Below are 12,087 nucleotides of genomic sequence, written 5' to 3'. Positions count from 1 at the left end.
GCCGGGGACCCGGCCCGCCACTGCGTGAGCCCACCAGGAGGGTGACAGAGCCTCCAGACCTGCCGCTGCACCCCCAACTCCCACACGCCTCCAAGCGCGCCTCCCTCCCGCCCCTCCACGCTCACACCCTGCCTCCCGCCAGCGGGTGGAGCAGGGCCGCGGGGCGCTCACCTGCCGCTGGTACCCCTTCCACCTGCGCTGCAGGACTCTGGCGGCCTCGTCTCTCCTCCCCTCTGAGCAGGTGGAGGGGGGCCAGGAGGAGCCCCCCTGGCTCCAGTCTGGCTCAGCATCAGGCTGGGAGGGGCTGGCGGTGGGGCTGGGAGGCTGGCTGGGTTCTTCATGGGTCTGCAGGGAATTCAAGGTGAGAAGGATGAGCTCCAGGGGGTCGGGGGGGCAGAGAAGATGGCCTTCGGGCAGGCGGTGGCAGGATATGAGAACACCGGAGACGCTTATCAGACCAGACTCTCTAATTTAGAGGAAACTGTGTCCACAGTGCTCAGAGGCCCACGGGTGTACACGGTAAAGCCCGGCTTTCGTGAGCCCTGTGACTGGGGAACGCTCTCCCGTGAGGCGGCAGGCCCCGTGGTGCCACCCGGGTGACCGCGACGCCCTGTCTGGGCTCGTGCACCTGGGCATCTGTGCGCGAGTGTCCGCCTCGCGGGGGTCCTGTCACGGTCTTCCCTCCAGTGCAGTACGGGATTACGTAGGTGGGACTTCTGAGATAAAAGGCAAGAGATCCCTAGCTTGGTTTTTAAGGGGGAAAGAATCAAGAATTGCTATCACGACCATAAAAATCGCACTTATTTCTACTATTTTAGGGTCCACATTTATTATCTACAGGGAAACTTCTCTGTAAACAGAAAAACATTTGGACTTTCTCACGGGAAGACCGCAGGCTCTGTGCAGACACGTGCTTCTCAGTGGAGAAGTCCGTGGGGCGAGCTGATACAAGTGGTATGATGAACTGACCGTCGTCGGTTAGTCCAGAAGCCCAGGACTCAATGGCACCACTCATAGAAACCGACAGTGATGGTAAAACGAGACTGTCACCGAGGGCTTCCGGAGAAACCGCGGGTGTGGGAACAAGTGGGACCTCGGAGCGTCAGCTTAGGGCTCCCCCACCTCCCCGCACCGGCAGGAGGTGAAAACAGACAGCCCTACCTCGGGAGCCGCCGCCACGGGCTCATCTTCCTCGTCCTTCTTACTTCCTTCCAGCTCCTGAAACTTCCTGGTCAGCGTCTGAACCTCCTCTCTAAGGTGAGAAGGGGGAGGACACCTCACCTGCCATGACGCTGTGTCAGCGTCTGGAAGTGACAGCAGGGGGCTGCCTACCGAGCCCCGTAGGCCCGGGGGACCCCACGGCCGCTCACGGGAGGAACTGAGGTGACCAATGACTAGGTAATAAACAGCGGGAATGGGAGATACAACGCATGTCCTGGCCACAGATCTCAAAGGTAAAGTAAAAACAGTTCTTCACCACATACCCGCCCATTCTGATTTACTTTAATTCTAGGCTTCTGACAACGTCTAGTCACGTTTATTCTGAAAATAGTATTTTTTTGTTCCTTTCAGTAATGTGTATCTTACTAATTATTCTGAGCACCAAATATTTCTGCTTGGATTTCTAATCTACTTTTGGGGCCTTTGTTATTGAGATAAATTCACAGAACCCCAAGCCCACGTTTTTGAAGTGTGCAGTTAAGTGGGTTCTCACTCACAGCGCTGTGCAGGCGTCATCACTGCCCAATTCCAGGGCGCTTCCGTCCCCTAGAAAGGAGCCCTTTAACCTGACACTCACTCCCTCCCCCACCCCACAGCAACCACCATCCGCTGTCTTCTCGAGGAATCTGCCTGCTCCGGGTACTTCCGAATCAGACGGTCTGAGAGCGTCTCCGCCTGCCTCTGTCACGGCATCACGTTTCTGAGGCTGGCCCATGTTGCAGCAGGGGCTGGCCTCACTCCTCTCTAAGGATGTACTTCAGGTTTTAAATCTGATGGACATTTGCCTCGTTTCTACGTTTTGTCTCCTGGGTCTTATCCTGACCAGGGTGTGGAATCCGGGCGTGTTCTGAGGCTGCCCAGGAAGACATGCTGGAGGAGGGGGGCCGTGAAGCCCAAGAGCCAACACCGGCCTGACCGTGAGGGGCCTCTCCCCGGAGGCCGGGTGTTCACCCTGAAGGCAGCAGCAACGCCATGAAAGACGTCAGGAGAGCCGCCGTGTGATCAGGCTGGAGCTTTACGAGAGCCGCTCTGGGCCCAGGGCGGGGGTGGGCCTCGGGGGGGGGGGCAGGCAGGGAGGTGGGGACAGCCTGGCACCATGTGGCTTCCTGATCCTCGCCCGCTCACCTCAACGCCTTCTCTCTCTCTCTTCTCTCCCTCTCTCCCTCCTTCATGCTTTCCAGCTCCTTCTCCAGCTCGGCCTTCGTCTGCAGCAGCTGCTTCACCTCCAAACTGAACAAGAACCAGAGACGTTTCAGCGTCACTGAAACAGGCTCACAGTGCCGGGGTCATCGGAGCAGGGGGAGCTCTCGGAAAAACCAGCGGGTCCGGCCTCCTCGCTTCTGCGCAGACGAGGGCGCCGACAGGCCCTTCTGGGTGACGCTGGGAGCCCGGGGCCGCCTCGTCCGCTCAGCCGTTTACCGAGCACCTGCCTGTGCCAGTGGCGGCCAGGAGCAGGGCGGCCGCATGAGGCGCAGGCCCCGCTGTCGCGGGCGTCACCAGCCCAGGCACAGGCATTAGCCAGGGTCACACTGTTCGGTGATCGACCTGCACTCAGATAAGAGCTCCTGGGGCTGGCAGTGGGGGGTGCAGCCTGAGCCGGGGACGGGGGTCCCCCGGCATCTCCCCCCAAGCTCTCCCGTGCCCCACAGGTGACACGTGGCCAAGAACGTGGCTTTAAAATGTTCCACTGCTCACTGAGGTGGTGACCTCACACGAATGAGATACATGCATGAGTCACGTCGTAAAGGCTCAATGAGTAGAAACTGTTATCACGTCACGCGGTGGCTTAGATCATCAGAGATGCTCTTCAGTGTGCCAAAGAAAGTGGAAGTGAAAGTCGCTCAGTCGTGTCGGACTCTTTGCGACCCCGTGGATTACAAGGTCCATAGAATTCTCCAGGCCAGAGTACTGGAGTGGGTAGCTGTTCCCTTCTCCAGGGGATCTTCCCAACCCAGGGATCGAACCCAGGTCTCCCGCATTGCAGGCAGATTCTTTACCAGCTGAGCCACAAGCACAATGGCTCCTAATGTTTATAAACCCAGCACACGGGTGCACTGTCAGACTTCCACTGCAGGTGAAATCATTTGCCTTCTGCTGTGAACCACAGACCTAAACGTGCACAGAATCGGGGAGGGGGCTCTCAGAAGACAAAGCCGGGTTCAGGAGACGTGGGCAGGGCCCGGCTGGGCGGGGCCCGAGGGTCTCTACCTCTAAGAGGTCCTGTGTGACGCTGAGGCTGCTGGCCCCCAGGCCACGCTCTGAGCAGCAAGGCCTGAGAAACAGCATTTCCGAAGTGCAGCTGGAGAAGCCACAGGTGAACAGGAGACAGGCGTGTCTTCTGTGGGCTACAGAGCCAGAGGCGAGAGAGCAGAGAGGAAATAAACCAGACCTCAAGGCTCTGCTGTCCACATGCTCACAGTCGCCCTGACGACTCTGTGCTCTTCAGCACCAGGGCCTTTTCTGATGCACAGATTAGAGATCGTGAGCAGAGCACGGAATCTTTAAACCCCTGTGTGTGAGCTCTAATGGAGGGCCGACATTTTACACAGACCAATGAAAGTAAGTTCTTCTCTAAGAAAGAATTTGGAAAGCCCTCTGGAATTTCGTGTAAGATTTCCATGGCACTCCCCATGCATTTGATAACGAAATAGGCCAGTGAGTGCCTCCTTGTATCACCGAAGCTGCCCTCGCCTCACGGGTAAACCCTCAGAAGATTAATAACCATGTACAGAGGCTTGTGTGACAGCCGCTGTGCCCTGTGCCTCCCCAGACCCACGGGCAGCTCCGCTGCAGCGACGGCACGCATCAGCGGGCGTGCCCTCCCCGCCCCCCTCGCCCTGGAGCGGGCCACCTACTCTCTCTCCTGCAGCTGGGTGTGCAGGGCGCTGCGCTCGCCCTTCAGGCTCTTCACCGCTCCGTGCAGACGCTCGTTCTCCTGCAGGTGCAACGTGGGGCTGGACGCCGAGGGGGTCAGGGAGGTCGACCTCGCCGCCTCTGAAGCCTGGGGCTTGGGGCTTTCCATCGAACTGAGTTTCTGGAGGCGACACAGGCATCTGTTAGATGTTATTTCTGATTTTACTTTCCTAGAAAAGGGACAGCAGCCAGAGGGAACCTCCACCCAGCGAGGGGGGTGGGGAAACCTCTGTGTGTGACGCGAGAAGCCTGGGACCCTGCCTGGGGAGAGGGTAGCTCCGCAGAGTCCTGGGGGCGATGGCAGGGAGTGGGCCCCAACCCCGTCACTCTCCCCCTCCAGGGTAGGGAGGCCCAGCCGGCTTGGGGCGGGCGCTGCAGCAGCTGGAGAACGTGAGCCCAGTCTGCCCCTCCCTGTGCTCGCTGGCCTGCTGGCCCCAGGATGTCTGCAATGTTCTGTCCCAGGCTGTCAACCGGACGGACAGGCCCGCTCCGAGCCTGAAGGTTCCCAGCACCCTCTCCCACCGATGTCAGCATCACCCCACGTGGAAAAACGCTGCCCACTGGCTCCTGGACTGCCTTCAGGCGCCTTGCGTTCCTGACGGGCTTCGTTCTTAAATTACCCGCAGTTTACAGAAACACTGTCTCCTGCCGTTGTAAACAGGTTCGATTTTTATTTTTACTGTTCCCCTCTAGGTTGACTCTGCTCCAACAACTGAGAGCTCTGACTCTGTGTTTTACCAATGCTGGAACAGTGTAGACACGTCTGACCAACCTCAACAGAATCAGATTCGCAAATCCACGTGGGGGACGCGAGGACCTGTTAACTGCCTGGTTGGTAAAGTGCGGATGCGCGGTTTTCTGTGAACTCAGACGCTACACAAGCGGTGAGAAACCCGCCTGGTGAGTGATGGCGGCACAGAGCCCGGGCCCGGCAGGCTGGCTCTCTGAAGGTCGGGTCCTACGCATCCCCGACGGCTACCTCCGAAGCTGGAAGTGCTGTGGCGTGCTGTGTGACCACGCCTTGCCGTCTGCGACACAAGGGCAGACTTGACACGGCCAGGCGTCCCACCCAGACCCCAAGAGTCTCCTCTGGCCAACTCATCCCATGCGTAGCTGTCCCTGGGCACAGACGGCCCCCCTTATGTCCCGGGAGCAAGGCTCCTTCTGCCCACTTCCTGGGACCTGCCCCTCTTGCATCGGCAGGGTTGGGGAGGGAAGGGCACGTAGGGGCCCACCACTCACCTTTTCCAGCTCTGCGATCCGCCGAACCAGCCGGGGCTTGCTCCAGTCTGTGTAGCCTGCTGGGACAACGGGGTGTGAGGGACACACCTCCACAGCCATCGGACGGATCCCTTCGGCCGGGACCTCCTGTCTGGGGCACAGCCAGACGGCTCCCCTCCAGGGACGGCCCCCAGCCCAGGACCCTGTGGTGCCCGCACGGCTCTGCGGTGACCACTGCTCCTTTCAGCTCCTCCGTGAGACCTCTCCTGGCTGCCCCGCCTGCCAGGACAGCCCTGCTCCGGCTCACCAGCGAGCTCTGCGGCTGATCCCAAGCCCACCCCGGCCCTCGTCCTCCCAGACCCAGCGGGACTCCTCCAGCGCCCACTCCACCCGGATCTGTGGGTGCTTGGTGTCCACTACCCGCCCAGAGGCTCGCGGTCACCCCCCACCCCTGCTCACGGGCTGGGCATCTGTCCCCTGACCTGGTAAGTCCCAGGTCCAAGTCTCCCTCCGGGGCCCTGCCCTGACGTCACCCGTGTGCCTGACCCTCGTTGGGCCCTCGAGCACAGCCGCAGCCTCCCCCTGTGGCCCCCCTCTGCCCGCACCGACTGTAGCCAGACCTCACGCCGCTTCCCGCCACTGCGGAGCCCTGGGCCAGGCCACCAGCAGCCCCAGAGGACCCTGCAGGGTGCTGTCCTCGCGGACCCCTTTCCTGCGTGGCCTCCATGCAGCACAGGAGCGGGGCTCCTCTCCCCTCCGCACAAACCCGCTGCCCTCTGAGTGGCCTTCAAGGCCCCGTCCTCCACCGGCCCCCGCTTCCAGGGGCTGGGCGCGCTGGCTGCCTCACAGTGCCAGGCCCACTCGGGGCTCTGTGCCCGCTGCCCGGAGTGCCCCTCCCGGCTGTGGGCACGGCTGACCCCCTATCTGCCCCTTCCCAGTGCTATTTCAGCAGGTCAGCCTCTCCCACCTGCACGCACCCCCACAGCTCTGCCCAGGGCCCAGGACCGTGCTTGACCCATGGCAGGCTGGTGACACGGGGCAGCCTCCCCCCACTGCACGGGCCTCCACGGCTCTGCCTGGGGCCCAGGACCGTGCTCGGCCCACAGCAGGCTGGTGACACGGGGCAGCCTCCCCCACCCGGCACGGGGGGCCCAGGACCATGCTCAGCCCAGGGCAGGCTGGTGACACGGAGCAGCCTCCCCCCACTGCACGGGCCTCCACGGCTCTGCCCGGGGCCCAGGACCATGCCCTGCCCACGGCAGGCTGGTGACACAGGGCAGCCTCCCCCCGCTGCACAGGCCTCCACGGCTCTGCCCGGGGCCCAGGACCGTGCTCGGCCCACGGCGGGCTGGTGACGTGGGGCAGACTCCCCTACCCGGCACGGGGGGCCCAGGACTGTGCTCAGCCCAGGGCAGGCTGGTGACACGGGGCAGCCTCCCCCCACTGCACGGGCCTCCACGGCTCTGCCCGGGGTCCAGGACCATGCCCTGCCCACGGCGGGCTGGTGACACGGGACAGCCTCCCCCTCCCGCACAGGCCTCCACGGCTCTATCCGGGGTCCAGGACCGTGCTCGGCCCACGGCAGGCTGGTTGCGCGGGGCAGCGCTGCCCAGCGGGGTGGCCGAGGAAGAACAGGTCCCCTCGCATGTCCTCTGCCCCCGGGGGCCTGGGCAGGTACCCTTGATCTTGGAGGCGGTGGGGGAGTTGCTGAGCATGCGGTCCAGGTCCTCCTTCAGGCTCTGGTTCTCCTCCGTGAGCTCCTGGACGCTCCGGGACAAGCTCAGCAGGGCACTGCTCATTTTCTTCTGCCTTTTAAGGCCTATTTTCTTCTCCACTGGAGGCCTAGGAGCAACAAGACCCAGCGGGTAAGGTTCAGGTCCTGAGCTGGCCTCACACACATCCCAGGGGAGGGGCAGGCACACGGCGGCCTGGGCGCTCAGGGTGTCCTGAGCATGAAGGTGTGCGGTTCACGGGGAAGGCTGACTGCGATTCCCAGACCAGCGGACTGTCACCCTGGACAGGGGTTCACTCTTCTCATGGGCACGCCTGCCTACACGGGACTGCGTCCAGTCGTCAGCGACAGACGGAGCAACATCACCAGAAGAGCCGTGGAGGGGTCCCGCCCCTCCTGCTCCATCAGTCCTGTCCTTGGACGGCTGTTCTGATCGCGCCTCCTTCTCTGCAAAGTCTAAAGTGCGGTCAACGCTGGTTGGTTACAGACTCCTCATCTGCCAAGTTGTCTGCTCGCTAAATCTTCTCTGTGAGCGCCGGATGGACGCCTGCGGTGCCTTGTGGTATCCCCGTGGCCACCCAGGGCAGAGGGGAGGAGGCTCTGAGTCTCGGGGAGCCCGCTCCCGGCGGCGGGACAGGCACTGCCCGCGTCTGCTCTCATATCTGCTCTCAGCAGGGTGGACCACGTGGTCTTTCCCGTTTCTGGGCTGACTTCACCACTTTCCCCAGCCCCCTGCAGCGGAGTTCGTCATCGGGAGGAGCTGAGACGTGGCTCCGGGGGGACTGCGTGTGTTGGGGCTTTGCTCAGGCTCAAGCCAAGGTGGGTGGAGGGCTCAGGGCTCATGAGCTAACAATGGGCACCAAGTGAGGCGCCTTTAGACAGAAACACGGGGAGGCGGGCTGTGCGCTGGCCGGGTGATGGGAAAGCTGACCAGAGGGTGTCAGGATGGAGCCCGTGCTTCCCCGGGGGTGGCGGGCCATCACTCGCCCGTTCACACGGAGGGCCCGTTCACACGGAGGGCCCGTTCACACCGAGGGCCCGTTCACACCGAGGGCCCGTTCACACCGAGGGCCCGTTCACACCGAGGGCCCGTTCACACCGAGGGCCCGTTCACACCGAGGGCCCGTTACAGAACACAACGCTGCCCACCATGGATGCCACCTGCGAGTCCTCTGGCCCCTCTCCCGCCCCCACTTTAAGCTACTGGGGGAGGAAAAAGGGAAGAGCGTGCTGGCAACGGTGAAGGCTTAACTGTTGTTGCTGTCGTTAGTCGCTCAGTCGCTTCTGACTCTGCGACCCCGTGGACTGTAGCCCACCAGGCTTCTCTGTCCATGGGGTTCTCCAGGCAAGAACACTGGAGTGGGCGGCCATTCCCTTCTCCAGGGGTCCTCCCGACCCAGGGATCGAACTCACATCTCCTGCATTGGCAGGCGGGTTCCTTACCGCTGAGCCGCCTGGGAAGCCCAGATGATGAGTAACTGTCAGTAATTCACGGCGGAGGCTGGTGACATGACTGAATTTGTGACAAGGGACCCCTCCTTCCCTGACCTGCTGAGAGCCTGACATCATCTGGGGACAGGACAGGGGAAGATGTACGTGCTGAGGAAACGCCCCGTCTCTCCCAGTAAAGGTACTTGGCAAGACGATCCTGTACTCGGTCCTAAATGTCTTCCTAAAAGGAAGATCTGCTTTGAGAAAGAGTGTTTCCTGCTTCTAAGCTGGAAGCTGTGAGGTAGGAGCACCAGCGGGAGCCCAGAGCACCAACCACGCTGCCAGGGGTCAGAGACGGCAGCTGGGAGGGGGCATCCGTGACCCCCCAGGGAGGGCACACGAGAGCCTGAAGCTCGAGCGGCAGCTAGAAGCCCCAGACCCAGGGCGGGGTCCACGCTCCACGGAAGGAGCGCCCCTACTCTGCCAGCCGCTGAACACACAGACAGCATGCAGAGCAGGGCTCCCAGACAGACAGACAGACAGAGGGTCGTACCTCTTTCCTGTCATCTCGGAGCTTGCGAGAAGACCATGGAGACGGTGAATCTGCAAACACCAAGTTAAAAGGCGGCTAACACAAAGCGAGCACCAAGGAGACTGTCCTCTGAAAAACTGAGTCTCTGTCGGCCCAGTGGCAGGAAGTTAGCACTAAGTTGCTGATTTGTGTTCCAGTCAAGATAAACTAGAAGGGGAGGGTCCCACACAGCAGCAGGGCCACCACCCAGCTCGGCAACTGACCGTGCTCCGACCCGAGCCCACCGCCTGCCCCGGGCAGGGGACACGCACCTCCTCGTAGTACGTCTCCATGGCGATCCGCATCTCCTCCAGGTTCGTGGTCTTCACATCGGTCTGCAGTTTGCTAAGAACCCAAGGTCGAAGTTAATGTGGCAGTGCCAGGCGAGTGAAAGGGGAAGTCGCTCAGTCGAGTCCGACTCTGCGACCCCACAGACTACACAGTCCATGGAATTCTCCAGGCCAGAATACTGGAGTGGGCCTATCTTCCCAGCCCAGGTCTCCCGCCTTGTAGACTCTACCAGCTGAGCCACCAGGGAAGCCCAAGAATACTGGAGTGGGTAGCCGATCCCTTCTCCAGTGGGTCTTCCCGACCCAGGGATCGGACCGGGGTCTCCTGCACTGCAGGCGGATTCTTTACCAACTGAGCTTCCAGGGAAGCCTGAGGGGCCTTCAGCTGGCGGGTGGCTTGCACAAAACCCACCAGAGAATTCTCACACCTACGGGGCCCTTCCCGGTAGGACCAGGCACCCTCCAGGGTGAGGTAAAAGGCCTCCTTCTGGGGGATATTCTTTGCTAATAAGACGGTGTCTAAAAACCGGAGTAATTGTGAAGAAAGACCTCAGGGTTAGAAAGGACAAGCCGTCTTTGGGGAAGGTAGGGGAATGATTATTTTTTAAAGGAAAGAGAACCATTTTTTTTTCTCCTTGTACTGTCCATATAATTCTCCTCATTCTCAACACTTAACAGACTCCAGAGAAAAGGCTCTACAGAGAAATGAAGGTAAAGTTACTAATACAGTTTAGGATTCTGAGACAGAATGATAATGAGACAGCTGGTAACTCCAGCCAGAAACAAAGGAAGACGGGGTCTATTGTATAAAGAGGACACACGGGGCAACGGAGAGTGCAAACTCGGATTTCCTTAAATAAACTCCAACACACCAGGAAAGGCTCCCCTCTGGGATAAAAGAGTAGGCAAGAAATCTGTATAGCTGCTCTAAAAACAGCACAGGACCGTGCGGGACGGTGAGAGGCAGCCTAGGGAGGTGTCCAGGCAGCAAGAGCCTGCGCGTCTAGTCCATGAAGTCAACACTGGAGACAAGACATGATCACAGGAGGTGAAGGAGAGAAGGCGTGTCTTCAAAGAAACGGGAGCGAGGAGAGAGAGGGGAGAACATGGCTCCTTGGTGGTGTCTGGAGGAGGCCACTGCTCAAGCTTTGGTGACAAGCGAGGCTGGGACGTGGGCGGGGGAGGGGTGGGACAGCGGGTGCCGACGCTGGGCTGGGAGCAGGACGGGTGCGCGCGCCCAGCTGGCACCCAGGCAGGGCCCCCCGGCGCCCCGGGCCCCGTACTTGATAATGTTGTCCTTCTCCTTGCACTGCTGCTCCAGCTTGAGGACCCTCTGCTTCAGCCCGTTGATCACCTGCCGGGGGACCACACCCATCAAGCTGACCGGGGGAACACACCCCAGCCTCAACGGCCACGGCCTCCCCTGCTGCACGGAGACGCAGTCGGACCTGTGCCCTACCTGGGGCGGGTCCGCTGCCCACTCCCTAGGAGTGTCCCCCCCATTCGATGGCTGGCGTCTCTTCTAGACTTGGAGCAGGGGGCAGTGGGGCTGGGAACAGGGTGCTCCCCTCCTCAAAGGGCGCCACCCTCGGGAGGAGGGACGGGACATGCACCACCTCAGTCACCAGGCACGGACACCCCAAGCCCAGCGGCCCAGGGCAGCCCCATCCCCAGCACCCTCCCCCGGGCAGCTGGACTGGGGTCCTGGGGAGGCCCCTCTGCCTCAGTGCTTCCTGCTCTCTGCTCACACAGCGCTTTGGGAGATGATACCCTGCATTCCCAACAGGACTTCCCTTTCTTTTTGAAGAGTCAAACACTTTTCAACTGGATTTTAAGGTGATTTTTAGTTATACTAGCAACACCTGGGCACATTTAACCTTTGCGCTTACCCCTGTCAACTAACTGATGTTACCAGCATAGCATGTGTTCACTCTCCAGACCTCATTATGCACACGCGCACGCGTATGCACACCTGCTGAGTGGTGGTGTTTTGCTGTTGTTTACATAAATGGCAACCCCACGCATACCATCCTGCACACTGTTCTCACTTCACAAACCGCCGTGGAGCCCTAACCCGAGTCGTTCCTACAGATCTGCATTATTCCTCCCAGGTGTGAACGCACAGCATGGTTACCTGTCCTGCTACTGACGGACACTGAGCTCGTGACCCTCACAGAGAGTTCAAGCTCTCACAGAAACCCCAGCCAGCCCTCCTCGTGCACACGGGCAGGTGTTTCTGGAAGGCAGATGATTCAAGCAGAAATGTTCAGTCACAGCCACTTTGATGGGTGATTTGGTAAAGGGCAGCAGAGCGAAACTGGCACGTATCTATGATCTAGGATTTCCACTTTTAATAAACTTTAATTAAAAAAAGAAAGAAAAAAACCCGGAATTATCTGGCGGTCCAGTGGTTAGGACTCTGTGCTCCCAATGCAGGGGCCATGGGTTCAACCCCTGGTCGGGGAACTAACATCCCACAAGCCTCAAGGTGCAGTAAAAAAAAAAAAATGCTGAGGATCGAAAGAGCGGTATGCTAATTTGAATGGCTCCTCCTCCATCTGCCCTCCCAAACTGGGCAGCTAGAAATATCCTTGTGCAAACGGCCTTTTGTGCTGGATTTGTTTTTCTCAAGACATAATCCTAAAGAGCATCATTAGGACTTTCCTGGCGGTCTGGTGGTTAAGCCTCTGTGGTCCCAACGCAGGGGC

General features: G+C 60.2%; 1 protein-coding gene across 10 annotated transcripts in view; it reads right to left on the bottom strand.

Moving 5' to 3' along the window:
• IQCE (IQ motif containing E) overlaps positions 1-12,087 on the bottom strand; it is a 40,335-nt gene that overhangs the window by 10,519 nt on the left and 17,729 nt on the right. For all 10 annotated transcript variants that reach the window (XR_011462668.1, XM_070362863.1, XM_070362860.1 and 7 more), the window contains 9 exons: positions 10,663-10,733; positions 9,362-9,434; positions 9,072-9,121; positions 7,034-7,197; positions 5,377-5,432; positions 4,077-4,255; positions 2,347-2,451; positions 1,162-1,252; positions 172-345 (listed from right to left, as the gene is read on the bottom strand). Coding sequence is in view for 9 of the 10 variants with exons in the window: in XM_070362863.1 (XP_070218964.1) it covers positions 172-345; positions 1,162-1,252; positions 2,347-2,451; positions 4,077-4,255; positions 5,377-5,432; positions 7,034-7,197; positions 9,072-9,121; positions 9,362-9,434; positions 10,663-10,733 (963 nt within the window). In the remaining variant the exon portion in view is untranslated. The remainder of the gene's footprint in view (positions 1-171; positions 346-1,161; positions 1,253-2,346; positions 2,452-4,076; positions 4,256-5,376; positions 5,433-7,033; positions 7,198-9,071; positions 9,122-9,361; positions 9,435-10,662; positions 10,734-12,087) is intronic.

This window comes from Bos mutus, chromosome 25, assembly GCF_027580195.1.
Source record: "Bos mutus isolate GX-2022 chromosome 25, NWIPB_WYAK_1.1, whole genome shotgun sequence".
Taxonomy (NCBI): Eukaryota; Metazoa; Chordata; class Mammalia; order Artiodactyla; family Bovidae; genus Bos; species Bos mutus.
The sequence above is the reverse complement of the archived record's forward strand: the minus strand, read 5'-3'. Positions and strand labels throughout refer to the sequence as shown.